The following is a 26,723-nucleotide window of genomic DNA, read 5'->3' as shown; positions in this document are numbered from 1 at the left end:
TGCCTAGGGAAGGTTAAGATGTTGGTTTACATTAAATTTAAACTTCTGCATATCAGTACAGTCGGAAGTAGATGGCAGGAAGGGAATTCAAAAGTCCAGCTGTTCGAGGGAAGAAACTGTTCGAGTAGAAAGCTTTCTGACATTTAGGAATCTCAACAATGAAGGGGTGTGATTTTGTTGCTAAGCGGGTTTGTCAGCGATATGTACGTCAAGGAGGCACAAGTGTAATGAGTTCATCAGAGCACATTTCATTAAAATATTTATAAAACGGACACAGAGGTGCAACACTGTGGTGATGGGACAGGGGTTGGAGCTTAGTTGATAAAGTTGATCAAGTTAGGTTGAAGACTCTTTTTGTTATTTATACAAAGCTCACCAGACAACTTCTCTTGGTAATTTATCAAAAGCTTACTCTAGATCCACACAATGTTTTTCTCACCAAGGTACTCTTCTTGTATTTTTTTTTTTTCAGTAGTAGTTTGGCCAGACATAAAATGAAACTGTATTCTATCTTTGCTTGTCTGACTTATTTGCTGCTCAATTATTCTTTCAATTAATCTTGGGACCTGATGTAACGTTGTACACACGTGTTAACATGATGACACTCAGGACCCAACACATTGTAGATTCCATCGCAAAGGAGACCAAAACAAGGAATAACTCGACTCTCTTTTTTCTGGTGAAACAATGAGATCTATTTCCGGGTACTTTCTCGGATAAAACCTGATCCTAATCGTTCTGACATCTGTCCTCTCGAACGTGATCTTCGGTCTGCGCACACATTCTTTTTTAAAAATTTTTTTTATATATAATCTTTTTTCTTCCTTGCCATGACATTATCTCATGCACAGCTCGGTCATTTGCATACAGCTGCCATACACCTGCCCATGCTCTGTTACACTGATCTATTAACTTTTAACCTGTGTAATTACCTCTTCTCCTTTACTCTCGTAACAATTCACAATTGTACAAAGTTCTAACTAACTAAACTAAAAAGTCAAACCCTGAATAAGTAGTTAGTTTTTATTTTTCCTTAAGTAAACAGACAAACCTATTTTAAGTTTTCATGTCAGCTTTCACCAAATTCCATTTTTAAAGTATCCATTGGGAGGTGGGTTATGTTTTATAACCTTGTTTGTCTCGTGGATGGAAGTGTTATATATGTAGCTGTGATGATTATTATCTGTATATTTTATAAAAGCGAACTTGTCTCTAATATTAAAAACATTTGGTATGTACAGGGTGGAACGATAAAATTGTCGCTCTAACGAAAACAAAACCACAGCTTTATTTTAACATTCATGGAAAAAAATCAATTCAGGTAACTTGATTATGTAGTAGAGCTGACATCTATTCAATGTAGCTGCCTTCAGCCTCGATCACCGCCTCGATATGGGTCTGGAACTGGGAGCATGCATTTTCCACAAGTGCTGATGGGAGCTCCGCGAATACTTGGCAGATGGCGGGGATCAGGCTGGTTTTAGTGTTGTGGGAGGTCATGTTGGTGATGTTCGCGCCGTATGACCAAACTAAGTAGTCTAGCGAATTAAAGTCGGGAGGAAGAAGGGGGCCCAGTAAGAAAAGGGTACAAAGTCGTAGCACTTCTTCTGAAGCCAAGCTTGAATCTCTTTGGACTTGTGGGCTGGTGCCGAGTCCTGCTGCCACACCCAGTTTCTGCCAGCAACCCCCTGATCGCATCAGAGGATCACCACATTCTTCAGCACATCCAAGTACACTTTGGTGTTGACTTTCAAGTTGACTTCGAAGATGTGAGGCATGATGTGGCCCTCACTTGAAACCACACTGAGTCGTCCGATGCATTCAAGCGTTGAACCATCCAGATTTGCATTTTAAGGGTGCTGGCAATGGTTCTGTTGTCATAACTTGGATTGGTAGAGAGCATGAGTTGTACCATGGTGCATCTCCAATCTCTCTCATTGAACATTGTGTCACTTTCAGACATGATAGAAGGCTCATTTTGCTCTGGAGATTTGTACATAACTGACCAATTAGTAGATGGTTTGCAACAAAAAGAAACCAGTTTTCATCAAATGAAAATGGAATCATGCCGTATTTCCTGTATATTGCTCTATTAACTGTTACTCCCTTATTTTTTCTAAATTTGTTTGTGACAAATGATATAGACGTTCCTTTTTTTTTTGTTTTTTTCGGTATGACTTTCCATCTGAGACTGTTTCAGGGATGAAATGTTTTATTCATTCTGGATTATCTCTAAATTCTATTAGTGTTGAGACGATTGGAATCAGAAGAATCGCAACATTTTGGGATATCAGAATCAGAAAATTTTGTGCATATTTTCCAATGCCAAAAACGATTCCTTCAATTATCCTTTTATTTGATTTTTTTTTTTTAAACAAAATCTTACACTGCTAGTAGTAATAATAAAATAATATTTATTGATTTTAAACTACGAGTAAAACTAAGATCTACAGATCACCTGTAGACCCCAAGTTTGTTTTTACATTGGAGAAAATATATGCACATTTAACATGCGTTTTTATGATAATTGGGGAAAAAATAACAACTCTATATTTAGAGATTTATAAAGAATCAGAATTGGTAATTGTATCAAAATCTGGGAAAAATATTGGAATTGTCCCATCACTAAATTCTACATTATAGCTTAAGTTCTAAATTTAAGGGCTGTGGTGGGCAAAGAATGTGTGAGGGGTAGAGAGTAAAAGTTATAGTCGATACCACTCCAATCACAGAGTTGAATCAAATTTTCCATACTCTTTCTGTTTAATGATGCGAATGAAAGGCTTAGTTTAGTAGTCAATGCCTAATTGAACAAGTTTAACAGGTCTAGAATTATGGTAGAATAGTCATTTTTGTTTCTGAATTTTTGAGATGAGGATTAATTATTTGTATTATTTCGATTCTTAGGCCTACTGTTTTCATCTTGAGTGTCATTTTCACAACATTTCAATCAATGTAAATAATTCATAATACTAGCAGGCTGCCCAGCATTGCCTGGTCGATAGATACGCTTAAATATGATATTTAAATTTATGCATATTTATTATTATAGAGACAATTCTCTATTGATTATAATACTTGAACCTAATAGTGAGATCAAAACTAATATATGTATGACTTTGATGCTATCAGCTAGAATCAAAATCAAAACATACAACTCTCCACCCTCATTCATTAGCCTCTGAGCTATATGCACATATATATATATATATATTCACCTGTCATCCCATTTTAAAAAGATGAAATCACCCAATCGTTGAAGACAAGATTCAAGCACTGTCCAGTTTTATAATTATATAGATATACAGTAATAAGTAAATAATAATAATATATCTATCTATATAGTTATAATAATTAACTAGTGGGACCTGTGGAAATTCCACAGCGGCATCTTTCATATGTAATACATTGCTGCTGGGCATTCTGTGTGCGTTCAGCATGAATGAAGACACCATCATATTATTCTATCCCTTTTGTTGAAACGGTATCACCCCCCCCCCTTAATAAAATAATAACTTTGATATATAGATTATTTCATGATAAACACACCAATTAACTCACATTACATCATTTTTCATAATTCTTGCATATGTTACTAATTTCGACAATCATTTTTCATAATTTTAACACACAATATAACCCTCTGCGCTTGCTTAAATAATTACTTTGATATATTTTTTGGGCTGATTATTTGATTACAAACACACCAATCTATTAACTCACGTTTCATCATTTTTCATAATTCTTGGATATTTTACTACTTCTGAGAATCGTTTTTCCATAATTTTAATCCACATTATCACCCCTCTCTTACTCAAATAATAACTTTAATATATTGTCTGGGCTGATTATTTCATTACAAACACAACAATCAATTAACTCACATTTCATCATTTTTCATAATTCTTGGATATATTACTAATTCCGACAATCATTTTTCATAATTTTAACCCACATATTGCCCCCTCTTACTTAAATAATTACTTTGATATATTGCTTGGGCTGATTATTTCATTACAAATAGCAATCAATTAACTCACATTTCACCACCTTTTATAATTCTTGTATAAGTTACTTATTTCGACAATCATTTTTCATAATTTAAAACCACTTTATCGCTTCTCCCGTATTAAAAAAATAACTTTTGATATATTGTCTCAGCCAATTCTATCATTGCAAACACACCAATCAATTATATCACATTTAATTATTTTTCGTAATTCTTGGACATTTTACTAATTTCGACAATCATTTTTCATAATTTTAACCCACATTGTCGCCAAAGCAATAACTTTGATATATTGCCTGGACGGATTCTTTCATTATAAATACACCAATCAATTAACTCATATTTCATCATTTTTTATAATTCTTGGATATGTTACTAATTTTGACAATCATTTTTCATAATTTTAACCCACATTGTCACCAAAGCAATAACTTTGATATATTGCCTGTGCTGATTCTTTCATTACAAATACACCAATCAATTAACTCATATTTCATCATTTTTTATAATTCTTGGATATGTTACTAATTTTGACAATCATTTTTCATAATTTTAACCCACATATCGCCCCCCCCCCCCTTACTGAAATAATTACTTTGATATATTGTCTTGGCTGATTCTTTCATTACAAACACACCGATCAACTTGCATTTCATCACTTTTCATAATTCTTGAATATGTTACTTATTTAGTCAATCATTTTTCATTATTTTCATCCACATTATCGCCCCCCGCCCCTTACTAAAATAATAACTTTGACGTATTGCATTGGCTGATATTTTCATTGCAAACACATCAATCAATTTTGGGTATACTCATAGTATATATGTTTCACCTATCTTATCCAATTCTGGGTGACGCCGCATATTCTGCTAGTATATATCTTCCACCTATCCCATTCAATGCCGGTGACACTGGGTATTCTGCTACTACATGTTTTCCACTTGTCTCGTTCAATCCTGGTGACTCTGGGTAATTTGCCTGTAGATATTAACACTTATCCCATCCAATCCTGGAACTGACATTATGTCTGCCACCCCACTGTTAAAAATATACATGAAATAAAGTAATGTCTAAAACGTAAATGGTTGCAGCCATTTCCAGGACTGACTTCATATCCCCCACCTGACTGTTTAAAATATACATAAAATAAAGTAATGTTTAATGCGTAAACGATTTTAGCCATTTCCGGGACTGATTTCAAACCCCCCACCCCGCTGTTAAAATATACATGAAATAAAGTAATTTTTACATCGTAAATGGTTTCAGCCATTTCCGGGACGGACTTCATATCCCCCCATCTCCCCCAACTGTTAAAAATATGCATGAAATATGGTAATGTTTAATGCGTAAATGGTTTCAGCCATTTCTGGGACTGACTTCATATCCCCCTACCCCACTGTTAAAAATATACTTAAAATAAAGTAATGTTTAAATCAAACTTTTGCAACAGCTTTTCGAAATTAATATATAAAACATTAACAGAGTTAGGGATTAGGTAACCATTACTTCAACATGAATTTCTGAGTGTAGTATCAGTTTCAGCATTCCAGTGACTTTAACCCCCCCCCCTCCTTAAGAAGAGTTTTTACAATTCTTGCCATGAAGACATTAAGGATGAAAATATGAACTCAGGATATACTTCATATATTTATGATTTTTCGAATGTTACAAATAAGCTCCCTAGGGTGTACTGATCCATTTATCTGATTTTTGGAATCAGCAGTACATCCATGTGATTTTGGGAATGACATCTTTTGTCAATGTAGTACATCATAAATATATTATATGCATCTTTTTTAACAAAAGATAATGACGTCATCACCGGAAGTAAACACAATAGACTATAATCTCTCTCTACTCAAAAAGAAGGAAGAGATTATGCCCGGGATTTCATTAAACACTCACCAAATCACTTAACTCACATTTACTATAATCTATATATTAATACGATAGCGTATGTGTTCTTGAATCTCAACCAATGAAATTTGCAGGAAAGCGTGACACACAAAAGAACACATGCTATCGTATTAATGTATAGATAATAAATAGTGTAATTTGCAACTAGAAATAAAAGTTGGTTTATGGCTCTTAAAGTCCGTACAAAAACTGTCCGCAGTGGTTAGAGTACTTGGAAAATAAATTGCAAAAGTGATCTTCTCCTGAAGTTGAAGGTTCAATCCTTAGTGTGGGCGACTGAAAATTACAATTGTAAATTACTTAGGACCTCTATCCAGTCATGACTGACTGAATGAGACCATGCTACCTCCGTGAAGTAAATAAAGGGTTCTGTTTGAAATTTTGTGTAAAGTCTCGAGTTCAATGGAAACATTCCTGAGTTTGACAAAATACACCTGAAGAAGGTCGGAGATTACATCGACCTAAATGTTGTGGAAATGACACTGAAGATGAGAACAGTAGTCAAAAGAATCCAACCCCTTTTGTGCTTGAAATCAAATCTAATTCTGTTATTTGGACCAAAATAATCATTTAGTCAAATATACTAGCTGTTACAACCATCCTAGCTTTGTGCTTGTTTTGTGGCAAACCAAATAGGTTAAAAAAAAATTTGAGGAATTTTAGAACATTTTATCAGACGGAAAAATCTTTCAACCACATGTTATAAACTGCAATTTAATTCTCGTGCACTTGAAAAAACAAGTGCTACTTGGGATTTTCCAAAGGAAATTAACATCTATTATTTGTTTATAAGCACGACTTGTGATTTTTGTTTGGAGAGAAAATTCCTTTGCTGTATCGCTAACTGGATGGAACAACAATGAGTAAGCCTGGTCAATACTAGATTGGTGACCATTTAGGAATACCATGTTTGCAAAAATTTAAAGCTATTTTAGTGGGATATACATACGACTGGGAAGCTGGTTGAACCTGCTTAGAATTCATGCTGCATCAGCACATTATATTGTGTGTTTTACACTGAGCTTTAGTTTGAAAATCAATTTTTTAAAGCTATCCAATGCATACTGTCATGGGAAAACATTTTCCTTATAAAAGTATTTAGATTTCTTTTTTTTACTCGCGTTCATCCTTTCCAAGGCATATCACCACTTGGTTGTAAAAGGCTACTATTTAGGACCATGCCTAGGAAAGATTAACAAGATGTTGGTTTACATTACATTTAAATTTCTGCATATCAGTACAGTTAGGGAAGCAGATGACAGGAAGGGAATTCTAAATTCAAAAACTGTTTTAGGGAAGAAACTATTAGAGTAGAAAACTTTCTGGCATTTAGGAACCTCAAAAGTGAAGAGGTGTGATTTTTGTTTGTCAGGATTTGTGTACATTGAGGGGGCACAAGTGCAACGAGTTCATCAGAACACATTTCATTAAAATATTTGTAAAACAGGCACAGAGGTGCAACATTAGGGCGATGGGACAGAGATTGGAGCTTAGTTGAGTTTATTGAGAGTTTTGTGTGTGTGTGTGTGGGGGGGGGTGATAGGCATTGTTATATCCAAGGTCTTTGATTGATAGGGTTTGGCAAAGAAGTTTACTACACAAACTTCTTAGCTGGAATATCAGGAAATCTCATCTCAGCTGTCGAATCCTTCCTCTCTAATGAATAGATCTAAAAGTAATTTTTGATGGGCAAAAGTCCTAAACAGACGGTATCAATGTCACTGTAGCTTAAGGATCCATTCTGTACCTAACCCGCTTCCTGATCTTCATAAATGGTCTGCCATATCATATTCTGAGATTATTTGTTGACATATATGCAGACGATACAACTATCTACGACAGCACTTCAGAGCACTGCTGAGCAAAATCTTTCGACTCTCTCTCTCTCTTCCAACTTGGAGCATGTGGTGCAACAGGGGAAAAAGTTGCTTCTTTTAATATCTCTAACACCAACCTTCTCTTTTCATAACTAATGCTTGGAGGGAATGAATGATCCTTTCCTCAAGGAAGCTCCCCTCTCCCCCTCCTTTGATAGGCTTCTAAAACTAACTTCCACCCTAGACCTGAAATGGAGGAATTCCATCAAATCGGTTGCTAATAAGGTTGCTAGAAAAATGGTTAGAACATTCTACCAGTCTATAAAGTACTTGATATTCACAGCAAGAACTCGTTTGGCTACAGTATTCTCTCTCTACATAGAACTTCCATTTCCTAGAACATACCATCCGTGGGACAAGATATTATGAGACTGCTTCCCAATTTATGGCATCTTCAAGTCTAATGTAAATAAATACTTGTTGAGCTGTCTTGTTAGAAAATGAAGAGAGTTCTTAAGTAATTCTTCGACTATTTCACCCATTGTTTCTAATCTGCTCATGATGGCAACCAATATCTAACCCCAAATTCTTTAAACCCTTATCCTCCAGAAGCCTTAATAAGCAGCAATCCATTACTAAAGAATGATTCCATTTTTATTTAACATCTTCAGTGTCTCTCGAATAATAATGTTATCAGAAAAGACTTTGCGAATGCGCAAAAGTAACAGCAAAGTGATGTTTGATTCCATTTAGCCTGCCATGGTCAACTGTTTCATTTTCAAATTTGACGTCTTAGCAGCAATTTTTACCGGCAAAAAAACAGATCAAAAGTGTGCTACAGGTCCAGATACCCTAATTATCAAATTTCAATTCTGTAGACCAAATATTCAGGAAGGAGTTTGTGTAGAGACTTTTCACACACATACTGACATGGTCACATTTATATATGTATATAGATATATATAAAAATATTTTTGTGTGCTACAATGTTTTCATTTTAAATTCTATGTAATTGTGGAGAATGTAGAAACTATGGATAAAAAGAATTAAACATAAACAATGAAATGAAACCAATCATCTAATAAGGAACTATAACAAATGAATAAGTAATTAATTAATCCTCTTTTTTTAAGGAATATGCAAATTAGTTAGCCTTTATGTAATCGCTCGCATTTCCATGGCTGAGTATATTAAGATTTTTTTTTCATAATTTTTGAATAGAAAAAGTAGGCTTTTAATATCAATGTCAGAATGAGAAAAAAACTCCACTTTATAGGAATCTATATATTAATACAATAGTGTATGTTATTTTCTGTGTCCCGCTTACATCTGAGTTGTTTAATTGTTATGTACTTCCATTTCTTGTCATAAATGATTTTACCAAGAATTCTTCATAAATTTCATTTTCGGTTTCGATTATAGCTGATGACACTTAAGTCATCTATTTTTTTATAAATAATTTTATCAAGAATTTTTCACATGTTTTGGTTTCGATTATGACTGAAGTAACTCAAGTTATATATATATATATATATATATATATATATATATTTTTTTTTTCATAAGTTTTTATTTCGGTTTGGATTCCAGCTAATGCAGCCAAGTCATATGGATATATTTTTTTTATTTTTGAAATTGCAATTTTATAATATATAAAAATCGATAGAACATAAACTCCATAATAATATGTATGAAATCTGTAAGAATTAAAATGTCATATTTAAGCATACTTTACGAGCAGGCTTTGCTGGGCGTTCATGCTAGCTTAGATAAATATTTTTTTTCAGTTTTAACAAAAAAGCTACAATAATATCAGCATCTGCATTTACACTGAACATCTACAGAATGCCAGTATCGATATATTACATATGAATGAGTCCCCTGTGGATTTCCACGGGTCTCGCTAGTATAGATTAAAACAAATGTTTCCATATTCAGCCTACTCCCAATGTGTTACCTTTTTGTTGTATTTAAAAATTGAAAACAAAATTTTCAGTAGATACTGCATGTTTTTTTTTTTGTTTTTTTTTAAATGTCATGAATCATTAAGCCACAAAATTAATTTAATAATTAAGATTTAATTAAATATTTGCCATGTAAAAATAAACATACTTGGCTTGTCACATTTGCTTGGTGAAATGTCCGTTTTTGATTGCATGCTTCATCTCTCAAAAAATATCTATCTTTCAGAAGAGAAAATATATGAACATTGCTTTTACAATTTGGAACAACATATATATATATTTTCATTTTTTATTTGTTTTCAAGAGACCTTTGCATAAAACTGTCCAGTAGGCCATCTTAAATCAGATGTGAATAAAAACGAAATGGCAAATTGTTGACCTACTGAACATGTTAGCAAAGGTCACATTCAGATTGACCAGTTCATCTGAGATACTGATAACCAGAGAACATTGTCTCTGCTGGTTTTGGGAACCAATCAACATCCATCCATGACTCTTATCAATGATTTTGGTTAGAATAAATACTATTTCATATTGTTTCTGATAGAACTATTTTGCTTTATACAGACTTTCTATTACATTTGTTTCATTTTTAATCCAATAAATAATCCAATGATTTTTTTTATATCTTTTTCTGATAAAATTGAGTTGGAATATTTTTATTATTTTATTTTAATTTTTTTATTTTTATTTATTTTTTTTTTTTTTAGAAAGAATTTTAGAAAAGTTATTATTTTATCTTTTTTTCAATATTTCAGTGGCCACCTGGAACTCTTTATTCACACGGTTCATTTATTGCAAATGTTAAAGGATATTGACCAACTTCCATTGGCTGATATATTGGCCCATTTGCTTGATACAGAAGGCGGCCCTGGACCAACGATCTCCGTCCTGGGAAGTAAACATTCTGTATGTTGGGGATTTGAAGATCTCCTTAATCCAGCAGAAAAAGAGAATCCAGCAGAAAAAGAGAAAGAAAAAGGTTTGTAACAATAGCTTACATGATTTTGTGTTTTCTCTAAATCATGATTACTTTATAGCTCCCTCTAGATTAAACATCAATGTGTGTGTGTGTGTGTGTGTGTGTGTGTGTGTGTGTAATTTCTGAGTTTATATACAAAAATATATTTTAAGGTATATATCCCTTATAATATCATCGAAATTGTTACAAATAACAAGCTCAATGAAGTTTTATTTACCTACTCTGTAGGTCAATTGTGGGTTTGATGAAAGTGTTTTTGTGGAATGAAATGGATTTGAACATTGAACATCAAGTTTATCAGTCCGTGTTAACCACAGAGTAGTATACATTTTTATTTCTATACATATTTTGGCTACATATGTGCATGCATATTTATTTCTGTAAATATTTTGGCTACATGTGCATACATAACATATTTCGGCTACGACCTCATTCAAGGTCTATCAAGTCACTGAAAGAAGATTCTGAAAAGATAAACAGCTATGTTGTGAATTCTGTTGCTATTACATGAAAGTAAAATTGAAGAAAAAAGAGAAGGAAATAGAAAATGGGTTTTAATTCAAATAATGGCGGTTAGTATAAAATGATTATTAGTTATGTATTAATTTCAATTTATGTCTTTTATAGATTTTTTTTCTTTCTCTCGACAAAAAGATTTCTTGAAAATTTGGGAAATTTCACAACACCTACCATCTTGTGCGACACATTATTTGAGTAAATAAATATAATATAATGGAAAATTATTGAAATTTCTACAATGTTGCCATTCTTCATTGGCTTATGTCCACAATGTTCCCACACAAAACTGCATTGACGTAGTCTTCAGACAAAACTACTTTCACACTATGCACAACGCTTCAAGCTAACTACAACATCCTCCTTATTTAAAAAAAAAAAAAATTTTATTGATTGGATATGAATGCTGTACTTAAGAGAAGAAAGCACATATCATAAACATAATGCAACATGAACCTCTTATATGCAAAACACTAGTTAAGTAAGTATAAAATAAAATATGTATTATATACGTTTGAAGCCAAAACAATGCATTATTACAAAATAAACTGACATTTATTTTGTTTGAAATTTATATTGAAATTTATAAATATATTTCGAAGCAAAGCTTCATCTTCAGTATGTCTTTCTTTTCTTTTTTTTTTTTTTAACTATGTTGTTGTTGGAGCAGAGAATCGGCAAGTAGAAGTCTGTTTGCTGTTTTTATGGTAGATTTTAAATCTCGGAACGGTGCGTTGGTCACACGAGATTCATGTTAAGATTTTGTTCCTTAGAAGTGCTGGTTGAATTTGAATAAAATAAAATTTGAACTCAACCAGCGCTTCTAAGGAACAAAAATCTTAACGTAGTTAAGTGTTTCCCTTTGAAAAATTTTGAATGAAAAATATTGATAGATAAAATGAATGTTGGATGCATTTAAATCGTTTTCAATCTGAGTAAGGAAATTTTTATACATTGGTAAAACCTCCTCCTGAACATCGGTGATATGGTTCTTGAAATGGGCAGAAAGAATTGTTTGTAAAAGATTTTTTTTTTTTTTTTCAAGTAAATATAGAATGTTCTTCTCTGAGTAACTAAGGTTTACATGATGTTGATATGTATTTTCCTCCTGTCATGCATAATACTTATGTTGTTGAATATCATAAAGTAAAAAACAAACATAATGTCCAAAAGGTTAGAAGAATGAAATAGTGTGAAAATAAGTTGTAGCAAAAAAAAAAATAAATAAATAAAAATATTTCTCTCTACTATTATTTAAAAGGAATTTTGTCTGTAAGTTTCTTCCCTATGAACTCTAAAATGGCAGGTCAATTTTTATGAAATTTCACACCAAGGTACTTCATGTGCCTGGCAGTGTTCTTAGATAGGTTTTGTATTAGAATGTCTTTGATAAGTATCAATAATCGAAATAATCCAATGAAAGAAAGAACAGATTTTGACCAAAGATAAATTTTAACACAGCCTAACATTATAAGAGCATTTGAGAAGTTTTATTACCACACAAGCTGAAAGACCCGACATATAAAATCAACAATAGGTTTTTTGATATGACAGAGGTATGTTCAAAATTAATGTTTCTGTTTAGAGCATAATTGCACTATGATACTTGCATTTTTGATAAAATTCCAGCCATTATATTAAAAATTATATAAAATCAACAGTAAGTTCTCTATTGTGCAATGTAAACTGCAATGTATTGTGGACTAAATTACTGCAGGGAAGCTTCCTCTCAGTACACCATGATGGGCCCTCAACTAGAGCAGGCAGTCAATCGATTTGATTGTAAAATAGGCAATTTTATAAACTTTGATGACGATAAAAATGTGGGAATGTGAAATATTTGTTGATCACCATTCGATCCCAGGCAACATCAGGTCTCCCTGCTAGTATATTATATACAGATATATATGTTCAAACATATTTAAAGAAATTTCTGTCTTTGATAATCCTCATTATTTGTATTAGTTTGTGTTATCACCTAAATGTAAATTTCAATCAAAAAATTCTCCAAATATCTACTTTTATCCATTTTTGTTTTCTCTTTCAAATATGTTTTGGATTGTTGGTGCTATATTACAAAAAAATATATGTATCAGTTTTACAATGACACGGTTCTGAAATTAGATCAATTATAAGGTCATCATAATCATTTAGTTACATATCCTATTTCTTTAAAAATGTTATCAAACGTTTTTGACTATTAGGTTACTTCAAAATTTTCTAGATTCATTTTGCCACAAGTTTATCTGATTAAAAAAAAAAAAAAAAAATTTTTTTTTTAGTTTTACAAGGGAGTCACCATTTATCAAGGCCCAAAACCTACTCAAAGATAAAAGTTAATGAATGTATGGTGGTCACTTGTACAATGGTGTAGTAATCGTTAGTGCTGGAAATTGGGTAGAATTTGATTATTTAAAGGGACAGCTCAGCAAGAACTTGTTTGCATTGGATATGGAAGACGATCATATTGTAGTCAGCTAAAAAAGAAAAAAGGCCATCACCTACTAGATTTCGAAGCCAGTTTTCAACTTTGCCAATGCAGGATAGGGTCCACCAAGCAGCTCCTACCCAGATATGGCAACAGTACTTCATTTTAGGATGTATCTGGCTCTTATCCAGGTAGAGGATTGCATTGCAACTGAGATACTTTCTGGAATGGTAGAATGATGTAACCATTTTTTTTTTTTTTTTTTTTTTTTTTGTGACGTTGGCAACAGGTTGGATATGTCTTCAGGTCAGGAGTGAATGTTGACGCAGGGAGCTTCTACTATTAACTGCTTATCTTCACCAGTAGTTGGTACTCCTTACACATGTTTCATCTCTACAACATGCACACACATAGACAATAAGAATGTAACGGTTATAAAGAGAATACAAACTTATTTTCTCTTGCGTATCAGTATCTGCATTAGGTGATTCGACCACACTGACCAATCAGTATGCAGGGTGTATTGATTCTATCTGTCCCCTGAGGAACTTCTTCAGTCTCTTTGACAATCAGTCAGTCAGTCAGCAGAGAAAACTCTGGAAGCATCAAAGAAAGACCTCCCTTCTCTCTCCTATCTCTATTCACTGGACACTCCAGCATTGATGCCTGAAGATAACTGCTAGCTAACCTTCAACAGCCCAAAGTTTTTCCTCACTCGGACACTGTCCAACTTTTTGCCACCGAAATAAACCCTTTCGTTATGTTACAAGAGGTTTTGCTTTCCTTTTACACTGTTTTCATTTACTATTAATATATATAAAGATTCATGTTAAAATATTGTTTTGTACTATCGTAACTTGATGTGTGTGCTGATAACATGTAGGAGTATCATGCAATAAAGTAACATTTTTTTTAGTTTAAAGAAGAAACACAAAACTCTTGTTTTTTTTTATCGGAATGTGCAAACATTCTCAGTTTGTAATAGAATAGCCAGATTAATGAATAACAAAGACAATTCATACAAATATTAGTTAAAATTTATTTTAAAAATTGAGTAAAAAGTAGAATTTCTGTGAAATAAAGATGCGTGTATTTGTTCATAAAAATCGAAATACAAGATCTGAAATTTCTTATGTTTCTGAATTTTTGAGATGAAGAATGACGATATGTATTAATCAGACTTCTGTTCTCATCTTGGGTGTTATTTACACAATGTTTTGGTCGATGTAACCTTCAACCTTTTTCAGGTATGTCTTGTTGAATGCGGGAATCTGTATGGAATTTCAAATGGAACCGTTTATTTAATCATTCCGCAAGAACCCATGGTGTTGTGGGTAAAGCATTTGGAAAAATTCTGTTGTAAGTTATACTCTTCTGGAAATTGAAGGTTCAATCCTTAGTGTGATTGACACTAAAAATACGATTGTGGAATTACTCAGGAATTCTACCCAGTTATGGCTGATGGAACCAGAGCATGCTACTTGAATAAAGTGTTCTGTTTGAAATTCTGTGCAGATTCCCGAGTTCAATAAGTTACACTTGGAGAAGTTCAGAAGTTACAGTGGCCAAAACTTTGTGAAAATGACACTCAAGATGAGAACAACAGTCCAAATAATTTAAATAATACAAATTTGAAATTTCTTATCAACAAAAGCAGCCTTTGTGTGTGTAGTTCACTTGCATTAGTGACTGCTGATTGAACTGTGTTGTTATGGAAACATCTGACAAAGATTTTTGTGAAAACTTTATACCGAGTAAGCATCTGTAAAAAATTGAGTAGACATATTTGCCCTGGCTGTTTGCTATATGAGATTATGTGTGAGTGAGTTTGTACATTTCTCTAGTGTTGTCTGCTGAGAGTTGTCTGTCTAACAGCTGAGACTAGATTTGGTTTAACCAACATGAAGTCAAGTTAATTGATTTGCACTGTATTGCTATGGAAAGGACCATCAAGGATTCTTGATGACAGGCTTAGTGTAACTGCTGACTGTGCTTGGGTCTTTGTTTTTGTAGTCAGTACAAAACAAGTACTCTAGTCCCATAGTAACTCTTTGATTGGTTGAAACCTGATTTCGTTAACCAATAAAAATGTGAGTATTTTGTAAAAATGAATCAAGCACAATTAAATATTTATTGAAATTATTTTGCTGTCATAACTGCTTGAACAGCATTCCGCAAGTTTCTGCTAGCTGAAGTGGCAACACAAAATACTAGCTTATTATAAAAAATTACATTTTCTCATTGTATAATTATAAAGGAGCAGCAAATTCCTAAGTATTTAAAAATGATTGCATAACTAAACAATTTGTGAACCATTGGGTCAGTATTTATTATATATAGGTTATTAAAGATATACTTTTTTAAAAACTTATGCACATTGTTGACATTAGTTGATGATGATGCTGCTTTCAAATAAATATGTATGGCTAAAGCTTTTAATAACTACCTTTCATCCATTATTATGTCACACTGCTTTTGACAAGAATTGGGTATCCTTATGCCATCATGCATTTTCAAGTAAATGTATTTCTTCTTGATAATAAGCAAGAAAGATAACACCATTCATAGTTTAATATACTAGATGCTCTGTAACTTCCACTCTCTCATTCTTTCTCTCTCTGTCTCTCACTTGTCTCTTTCACTGTTTCTCTCTCTCTCTCTCACCCGTGTGAGTGTCTCTCTCTCTCACCTATGTCTCTGTCTCTCTCTTTCATCTCTCTCTCTGTCTCTCACCCTCTCTCTCACCTATGACTATCATCTGTGTCTCTGTCTCTTTCTCTCTCACCCTTGTCTCTGTCTCTTTCTCCCTCACCTGTGTGTGTGTGTCTCTCTCTCTTTCTCTCTCACCTGTGCCTGTCTCTCTCTCTCTCTTATTTGTGTCTCTCTCTCACCCCTCTCTCTCTTGATCTCACCTATGTCTCTGTCTCTTTTCTGTCTCTTCCTCTCTTTTTCACCTATCTCTTATTCTTACCTAGCTCACTTTCTTTTCCTCTCCCTTGCGTATATCGTTACTTGTAGCAGTGAAGTGGCAGTTTTCTTTTTTCTTTGTAAGTTTTATTTATTAAGATGAACCCTTTGTAATTATTATTGTTATGTATCTATACTATTGTGAATCTTTGTTTATTATCTTGTCCCCATGCAGAGTTGATAACGTCATGGTCTGTGACAGCATCCATTAAAACAGATAACCGTGCACAGTAAATAACATTACATAATAGTAACTCTTCAAATTGTCTAGACCAAGAGTCAGCAACCTATGACTTGCAGGCCCAGATCCAGTCCACAAAGGTATTTTGTCGGCAGGTGAGCCTGATTACCAATGATAATTTTTAATGAGACAAGGTTTCCGAATTCAATAAAAAAGTCTTATCTTTCAATCAAATTTGAATACTATGATCGCAAAACCTAAGTACCTCCACTTTTGCGTAAAAAAATTAAAAATAACAAACATAAAACAAAAGCTGAGAGCCGATTTGAGCGACCGACTAGGGACAATGTTGTCTCAATGGGCTTTCTATTTTATTTCTCCAACAACGATCACCCATCACTTACTCCTGCCAACTACTTTGTAAGTTGTCAGAATTTTTAAATGGGTCATGTTTTTATCTTGTATCCCACCTCTTCTCAAACAAGTCATTTATTGATTTTTTTTTTTTTTTTTTTTTTTTTTTTTTAGCATGCTGCCTGGCTCGACACAGGCCATATATCACACTTTTTAAAACTAATTGCTCAGCAAACAAACTGAATAAAGTTAGAATATTTTAAATGCTGAAATAAAATTCAAAAGAAAGTAATCAGTCGTCTCTGTATTTATTTATTCAAAAAGAAAAAGAAAAGATTAGATATAAGTGCTCAAGCTTGCCATGGGGGAGTATTATACTCCCAATTATTTCTTAGAGAAGGGGCTGTGATGTATTTAAATAATTTACTAAGTAGCTATATGCCTTTTAGCATTCACTGTGGATATAGTAACTCATTTGAATCATTTAAATTTATTACTTCCAGGTAAAAAGGCCCTGTCGGTGGGGCATTAGAATATGCCGACTGCCCCCTGCAGAGGGTAAAAGTCCCTCAATGGGGGTCCTGGATATGACCTTAAACTATATCCAGTGGTGAGGCCCCAGTTTGTGGGCTTTGGGGAGTGTGGAGCCACCCTTTAATTACCATTGCTCCCAGGTCCACTCTAACCCGGAGTGGTAGTACCTGTTAGGGTCCCAACTATGGGTTAAATAGAAACCGATGTGAAAACAACAAATATATTCTATTAAAAAAATTTTTCTCCAAAATTTTTGGATTCGGCATTAAATAACCCAAAAAGGGTTGATATGCCGTAAAACAACCAACCAACCAATCCAGGTAAAAAATAGCTTATAAATGAGATGTATAATCATATTGTTACCTTTTAAAAACAATTTATGTAGGAACATTATCTTAGAAATAAAAATTATGCTCCTTTCCCATCATTCCAAGCAAGGAAACCACAGAATTCGGAGCTATTTGTGCACGTAATACAGGATTTTCAAAACGAATTTGTATCATATTTTGATGACTTTTGTCTGCATAAACATGATTTTAAATTGTTTGCTAGACCATTTAATGTGGACATGGAGACAGTATCTTATTTATTTTTTTTCAAATGCAGTGTGACAATTTATTAAGAGCAAAATTTAATTCCAAAGATATTTTATTAATTGATTTTTATGCAAAGTATATTTCTCCAAATTGGAATGTACTTCAAATTAGTGATCCACGCAAAAAAGATGGCATCTTTGTTTGGAAGTACCTATCAATGTGAACAACTTCTTTTTCAAAATTGAAACAAACTAAGAACAATTTGAGAACAACATTGACTGATAGCCATCTTGATCATATCTTGTTCAACATTTAGACACTCCCAATTACTAAAAATCAAAAGGTTTTCTATTAATTTTTTGGTTGGTTGTTTGTGATAGTTTAATGCTGATGCTGTGTATTTATAAACAAATGATTCCACACTGTTTTCAATTGAATAAATGGTATTTTTTACTATTATATTCATCGGTTGTTAACCCTTTATGACATGAATTATAATGTAGATGATTAAAAAAAATTTGTTAATTTTAGTTAGTTTTATAGGGTAACTAGCATGGGTGCCCAGCATTACCCGGGTGTTTGGAGGTGTGTGTTGAGCAAAAAAAAAAAAAAAGTGGTAGTAGGAAGGCAGGCTTGAACCCGTACCGCGAAGGAGGAAAAGAACTCGGAAAAATATGTGACGTCTTTTCTGTTACGACCACCACCAAACCGGAAGTGACGTAGGTTTAAATTAAGTCTAGCCAATCGAAAAGAGGGGATGACTTTCGAAAATATTGGCGAAAAAAAGCGACCCCTCCCTGTAGAAAAATGCCCAGTTGGGGGTGAAGAAATTAATGTTTTTAGTCAATTGTTCGGTATTTGTCGTCTGAAGAGTCGAGCTTCAAAACGATGCTGATCTTGTGAAAATCCGTCGCCTCTATTGAAAGTTTTAGGCAGACATGCAAACCATACATACATTTATATATTAGTAGCTCAAATTTTCGACCCAAACTGATTAAAAAGCTTGCCCTATCTCTGAATACCCTTTATATAAAATTTCAAATGTTTAGACCAGAAATTGTCTGAGTAATTTGGTAGAGATCACAGAGGTCAATTTTTAAAAAGGTTTGACCCTTATTATGACCCCTTAACATTTGTTTTGGGCTCAAATCAAGTTATTAAGTTAGATCCATGTCCAAGGAACCTATATCTAAAATTTCAAGTGTATAGACCCAAAATTGTCGGAGGAGTTTGGTAGAGTTCTCAAAAGTCAAATCATTGAACTTTGATCCCCTTAACAGCCAAATTTCTGGCCGAAAACGGATCACAAAGATTTTCCCAAATCTCAGTACTCTGTATATCAAATTTTGAGTCTAGACTTAAAATTGACAAAGTTATTGTGTAGGGAAATGTACACACACACACAGACAGACAGACACATAGACACACGGACACGTTCACTTTTATAGATATATAGATAGATGGTACTATGATTGTCTTCAAACTGGAAAAATTATGAAGTTTAATAGTTAAACTCCCACTGAAAATTTTTGCATTTCATAAACTTACCTTGATTATTATCCATAGTGCTTGAAAAAAAGTGCTTATGACAACAAACGAAATCCTCTACTCTCTGAGACAAATGGCAGCATACAGAATGTAAGCAATGAACAGTTATATTCTGGACGTATCTGGCATCTTTCCAGATACTAAACTAATACGTATAAAGCATGTTTGAATCAATTCTCACTTTATTTATGCCGTTATATTCATTTATTTACAACTAAACAAATTAGTTCAACTAGGTCATAAAGGATTAATGTAAATTATTTTTATGCATATTCAACACGTGATTAAATATGAATATGTAGATCCGTCAACATTTCTCAATTTAACTATATCGTTGCTCCTTCAAATGAAATTTGTTATCATTTTCCATAGAATAGCTACACATCTCAGTACATTAAAAATAGTAGTCTATCTGAAAGAGGCCATTGCAAGATTGACATGCAATGTAGCAGAAATCTAAAGTCATTTAAATATATGTGCATTATAGATACATGCCTCAGATGTGTATGGATGATATTGCATGTGTATGTATGTAAGTTGTAACTCTTTGTATTTGTGAGTATATGTGTTTCGTTTTTGTTTGTGTGTGTGTGGTTCATTTGTGCTACAATTTTCAGTAACAGTTTCAAGCATACATGTCATCACTTGGTTTAATTTTTTTTTTTTCACTTTAAAAATATTTTGATGTTCTTTGCAGAAAATTAAATGTTATTAGATGTATTTTAATATTAGATTTTCTTTTGCTTTTCTGATTTCCCGATGTTTATTTTCATTATGCTTTTAAATGTTTAGGTTGACAGGGGTTACATATGTAATTTTCCTTGATTTTTAATTAATGGTCTTCATCTGGTCATTATAACATGATCCAGTCCATAGTTAAAAGAGTTGCCCACCCCTGATCTAGACTCTTTATGATCTAGATAATAGTGGAAGTCTCTGAATGTTTGCTTGAAAACAACATCAGACATAATTTAAAATTTACAAATATTTATGTAAGCATGTTTGAATTTGCAAATACTTAATCTATTATATAAAGGAGAGTTATCTGTATGCTAAGTCATAAACTACACTAGACACATTAGTGTAATACTGGTATATTGTTTTTCAGTATTGCCTTGGACAGAATATGAACACTTTAAAAAAAAATTTTTTTTAAGTTTTTGTTTTTTCTAAAATCATCAAAAACAAAATTAGGAGGGAGAGTTTATAGGGATAGTGAAAGGATAGAGAGAAAGAGCTAGAAATTTTAATATAAAAATACTTCACATACTTTTAGACTAACACTATCCCAAAGCAGGTCATGAATGGCCTAGTATATATATATATATATATATATATATATATATATATTGCTGTTGGCAGAACTCAAATAAAAGTAAGCATTTTTGCTTATTAGGATTGAGCCAGCCCCAGCTACAAAGTTTTAGGTTATCCATGAAGTGCAACATAAAGTGCAACTTTATGTTGCACACACTTCAGATGTCAGCATTTGCTGTGGCAAATATGTGCTTGACATGCAGGTTCAGGAAGGCATCTTGCAGCAGGTTGCCAGTACACCTTGTTGCCTACCCGCCAGGCGAGTTTATTCATTAAATTTTAACGTTCTATGTAATGAAGCAAATGTAAAGATAAAAAAAGTAGGTTTCTGCTGTTCAGGGCCTCCATATGTCTGAATGCCAAAATGTGTAAATAGAAACTCGAACTGTGTGCAAATATGTTGCATGAATAATTGTGTATCTTTTTTTTGTTTATGAATAAATGATTTATGTAAATTATGGATTTATATATATGGTGTTATATTGGCAAAAAAGTAAATTAAATGAAGGAAAAGTTATAAAACGAAATATGAGAAGTTTTTTGTTTGGTTAAATGTATTCAAAATGCACACTGTGAATGTTTTTTTCTGAGTTTAAAAATACAAACTCTTAATCTGAAGAGTGACTGGTTCTAATGTTAATGTGTATGCTGAACTGCTGATTGCCAACTATTCCATCATTCTATTAAATATAATATATATATAATGCAATATGTGTAAAAATATATATATAATGCAATATGTGTAAAAATGGCTACGAATAATTTTTCGGTTGCATTATGAATAAAAAATACCTGCTGATTTCTAGTTCTGTGAAAAGACTTAATTTAATGACAGTAAAATATTTGCTACTGCTTACGTACCAGATGGATGACAATTTGAGACTTGCAGGTGCTGTATGTGCTTAACTCAGCATTGTTTCAAGGCGTCCTGGACTTCTCCTTGTAATGAAGCAAATGTAAAGATAAAAAAGTAGATTTATGCTGTTCAGGGCCTCCATATGTCTGAATGCCAAAAAGTGTAAATAGAAAATCGAGCAGTGTGCAAATATGTTGCATGAATAATTGTGTATCTTTTTTTTTTTTTTAATGAATAAATGATTTATGTAAATTATGGTGTTATATTGGCAAAAAAGTAAATTAAATGAAGGAAAAGTTATAAAACGAAATATGAGAGGTTTTTGTTTGATTAAATGTATGTGCTTAACTCAGCATTGTTTCAAGGCGTCCTGGACTTCTCCTTGTAATGAAGCAAATGTAAAGATAAAAAAGTAGGTTTCTACTGTTCAGTGCCTCCATATGTCTGAATACCAAAAAGTGCCAATTCAGGAGAGGTGTGGTTTGGGATTGCGCAACCCTTGCCACACAATTACACGCGCGGGGTATCCTTTGTCTTTCGGAACTAAACGGAGGCATCGACTACCTATGTGATACTATAAAGTGGCCCTGGGGTGGATTTGAGCCACTAAGTGCTGAGAGGAGTCGAATAGACAAAGGAAGAGGAAATAGCTTAGAATAAACAAAGAAATCGGAAATATCCTACAATCAACGATAGATAGAAAATAGCAAACAATAAAATAGATACCTACTGATAAAACAGGAAAGGGCAGCTTCCGGTAGCCAGGGTGGGGTGGGCGACCTGAGAGACGAAGACAGAGGAGATAGACAGTTGACATCTAGATGCGCTAGACGGCAGATGGAAATTGGACAAAGTTGAGATCTAGATGCGCTAGACGACGGATGAGAGTTGATAACGACTACATTTGAACAGTTATAGAGTTGACTGTAAAATAGAGTCGTGGACAATTTTCGAGTTGACTGTAACAGAGATAGACGAATGTAACATCAATAGGACAGGGAGAAGACACACACACACACACAAGTCCAACAGTCAATTTATATGTGAACATTGGCGTTTGTGTTTTTCCTTTCTTTATTCATATTTCTATTTTGTGAACCGTGTGTGTTCTCATCAACAGTCGCCAACAGGAAAAGGACGATCTGGCCATAAGAGGAATAGAGGAATAGTCGAACGAAAAATCCACAGTACACGACGTTGGGAATCGGCGATCTGACAAGGTAGCCACACGTCGGGGTCACACCTATGCGGAATTAGGTATTTGAGAGAGTAAGCCAAAGAGGATAAATTAGAATATTTATTAAACACTGAGGAAATGTGTATATTCTTGGATGAAAACATGCTGTAGTATTAGCTGGAAATTTGCATAGCAATTGCCTTGTTTTCTTATGTCGAAAATGATACAGGAAAAAAATCAACTTCTTTTTATTAAGTATAGAGAGATATAATGTTTGAATCATAGATCTTATCAGTACTTTAATCAGATCATTCTCGTAGTAAAGATTAGGGTTATGACAACAGAATATTCTTTTCATTGTTTTGACTCTTTAGTATATATCCTCCCTAAACACATACTTAAATCATTCGTTGACATCTATGCTGATGACACGACCATCTATGGCAACACATCAAAAGCTGTAAATGACAAAGTTCTCTCTGATTCTCTCTCCTCTGATCTCGAGCGCGTGGTTCAGTGGGGGAAGATGTGGCTAGTTACCTTTAATGCATCCAAAACCAAACTCCTATCCTTACATCATCAACGCTCTGATCCCCAGCTGGCATCAATTGTGATGGATGGCTCTCGTCTGGGTGAGGCCCCGTGTTTTGACAAGCTTCTGGGTTTGACCTTTACTCCTAATCTGAAATGGAACACGTACATCAAGTCTGTTGCCAAGGACGCTGGAAAGATGGTGGGATCCTTCTACCGCTCCAGAAGATATCTCACTACTGATGCAATTCTCTATCTATATAAAAGCCAAGTACGTCCAAGGATGGAATACTGTTGCCATATCTGGGCAGGAGCTGCTAAAAACAGCCTATCCTGCCTTGACAGAGTACAAAATAGACTTCGTGGTCTAGTGAGGGATGCCCTTTTCTCTACCCTGCAACCCCTCTCCCACAGAAGAGACGTTGCAAGCCTATCCTTGTTTTATCGTTATTTTCATGGCAGGTGCTCGTCTGAACTCCAATCTCTGGTCCCCCCTCGCCAATCTTTCACGAAAAACACCCGTCTAGCTGAATCCACTGTGAAAAATTTCCCCCACTCTATATCTGTGCCTAAATCAAAACGCGGATTTCATGAACAAAGCTTCTTTCTTAGAACTGCACGCCTGTGGAACTCTGTTCCGTCTGCCTGCTTCCCTCCGGACTACAACTTGGATGTCTTCAAGTCTAATGTTAACAAATTCCTAATGAACCGCCCCCTTAAGTAAACACTTCATCAAATCTCCTCACTAACGTAATGTACTTGCAATAACCCTTATCCCTGAGTGGCTTCTGGGCCTTGATAAGTGGTGATCTCTGTGTAAAAAAAAAAAAAAAAAAAAAAAAAATCCAACACAGTTAGACACAGTTAATCAACCGAGAACCACATCACTCTATATAAAAGCATATAAGATATCAACGGATACACTCGAGAGTCAAAACAATGAAAAGAATATGCTGTTGTCCTAGCCCTAGTAATGATACCCTTAATCGCCTCCCCTGTATTTTATTTATTCAATTATTTACTGATGTATTGAGCACTATTGAAATAGTGGAAATCAAATTCCTATTTTTTTTATGCAGCATATTATTCTAGTTTAAAACCTACCCAAACCAGATTTTGTGTTTAATAGTCACAACAACACACCCATTTTCACCCACTTAAGTTTTTTTTTCTTTTTTTCCTTTTCCTTTTATCTAGAGCAGAGAATGAAGTCCTTTTGAATTCAAATTGAAATATCTTTATTGTTGATTTTTTTCTGAATCGTATTTGTTTTATCAAAAGACAGAACATGCTGAATAAATGTTTATTATGTCTCAATTTCTAAGGATTTGTGGTTAGACATCTTTAAGTCATGGAGACTATTATTACATTTAGACCAAGCAAATTTTTAATCCTTTTTTTTTACTTTGTAAATGTCTGCTACGATAGTTTTAAACTTTTAAAGAAGATATTTAATTTCTGTTTTTAACATTTGCAATCAAGAAAAATATTTTGCTATAAATTTTTAAGAAAAATATTTAATTAGTACTTGAAATCTTTTTCATTTTAAAAAAAAGCTCGTTATCAATTTGATTTTATTTCATTTTCTGCATTAAAAATTTATATTAAAGTAGTTTAGGAGGATGTTATAGTTTGCTTGAAGCATTGTGCATAGTGTATGCCATTGAATTTTTTTTTAAGGTGGTGTTAATGCAATTTGGTTAAAAAGTTTGATGTAGGGCAACAGTAAATAGATCAAATGACAATATTGAAGAATTCAATAATTTTAAATTCAATATTTGTTTACTGATATATCAAATCAGGATGTTATGTTTGTGAATTTTTGAGTTGAGGATTAATAATTCATATTATTTGGATTATTCAGACTACTGTTCTCATCTTGAATGTTATTCACACAACGTTTCAGTCAATACAACCTCCAGCATCCTTTAGCTTTATCTTGTTGAACTGGGAATCTCATCTGCAAGGACCTACGGCATAATGCAGGAGTTAACAACTCGTTCAACGCCGAAGGCTGGATCGCCTTATAATGACGGGTTGCGAGCTGAACGAAGATCCTTAATGAAAAATCAAGGAAAATTACATATGCAGATCACTGTCAACCTAAATATTTAAACCATAATTAAAATAAACATTAAGAAATTGGAAAAACTAAAGGAAATTTAAAATTAAAAAGCACCAAACAAAAATTAACCTTTGTTCCTCAAAAAACATCAAAATACTTCCAAGTTGTCTTTTTCTGCCTAATGTCTGTCACTGGTCGGTCAAATTGGCTCATAGTTTTTGTTTTATGTTCATTTTTTTTATTTTTTACACTGAAATTGAGGTGGTTTAGTTTTAATCATGTTTTTGCGATCGTAGGATTCAAGTTCAGTTGGGTGAATCAGAGGATGATAACAGCAGGTCTTTTGTTAAATTCAAAAGCTTCGTCTTTCATATTAAAAAGTCATTGGTAATCAGGTTCACGGGCCGTATCCAGCCTGCGGGCCATAGGTTGCCAACCCTTAGAATAAGAGAGAAAGTACTAGGTAAAATTCAGTTCTAAAAGCTTCAACCTCTGCCCTATTGACGAAATGTTGCATTCCTCTGCCTGTTCTACAAGTATTTTATTGGTGGATGCTCTGATGAACTACAAGCCCTTGTACCCCCTCAATGTAAATATCCCTGACAAATCCGACAAGCAGCAAAGTCTCACCCCTATATAGTAGAGATCCCTACATGTAAGACAACCGTCTACTCTAATAGTTTCTTCAGAACTGCTAGACTTTAGAATTCCCTTCCGGGTTCCTGCTTCCCCAACTGTACTGACATGCAGAAGTTCAAGTGTAATGTGAACATATATCTTGCTGCTCAAGTCCCTGTATAGTATCCCTGCAACCTGTGTCCCTGATAGTAGCCCCCTTCATCAAAGTGGCACTGTGCCTTGTTTGGGATGAAAATGTAATAAAAAAGACTTTCTTCTGGAGGTTGAAGCGTCAATCCTCAGTGCATGCGATATTAAGAACACAAGTGCGAATTACTTAGGTCTTCTCATTGATTCTCGTTAATGGAATAAGAGAATGCTACTCGTAATAAAGAGTTCCATT

General features: G+C 33.6%; 1 protein-coding gene across 1 annotated transcript in view; it reads left to right on the top strand.

Annotated features, from left to right (window-relative positions):
* The window catches only part of LOC145277736 (putative E3 ubiquitin-protein ligase HECTD4), a 286,999-nt gene that overhangs the window by 23,303 nt on the left and 236,973 nt on the right, over positions 1-26,723 (top strand). The window contains exon 2 of the mRNA XM_080129447.1: positions 10,469-10,692. Coding sequence (XP_079985573.1) covers positions 10,469-10,692 — 224 coding nt within the window. The remainder of the gene's footprint in view (positions 1-10,468; positions 10,693-26,723) is intronic.

Source organism: Euprymna scolopes, chromosome 1, assembly GCF_053919585.1.
Source record: "Euprymna scolopes isolate OS-2025 chromosome 1, ASM5391958v1, whole genome shotgun sequence".
Taxonomy (NCBI): Eukaryota; Metazoa; Mollusca; class Cephalopoda; order Sepiida; family Sepiolidae; genus Euprymna; species Euprymna scolopes.
This window is presented reverse-complemented; position numbering and strand designations above follow the sequence as displayed.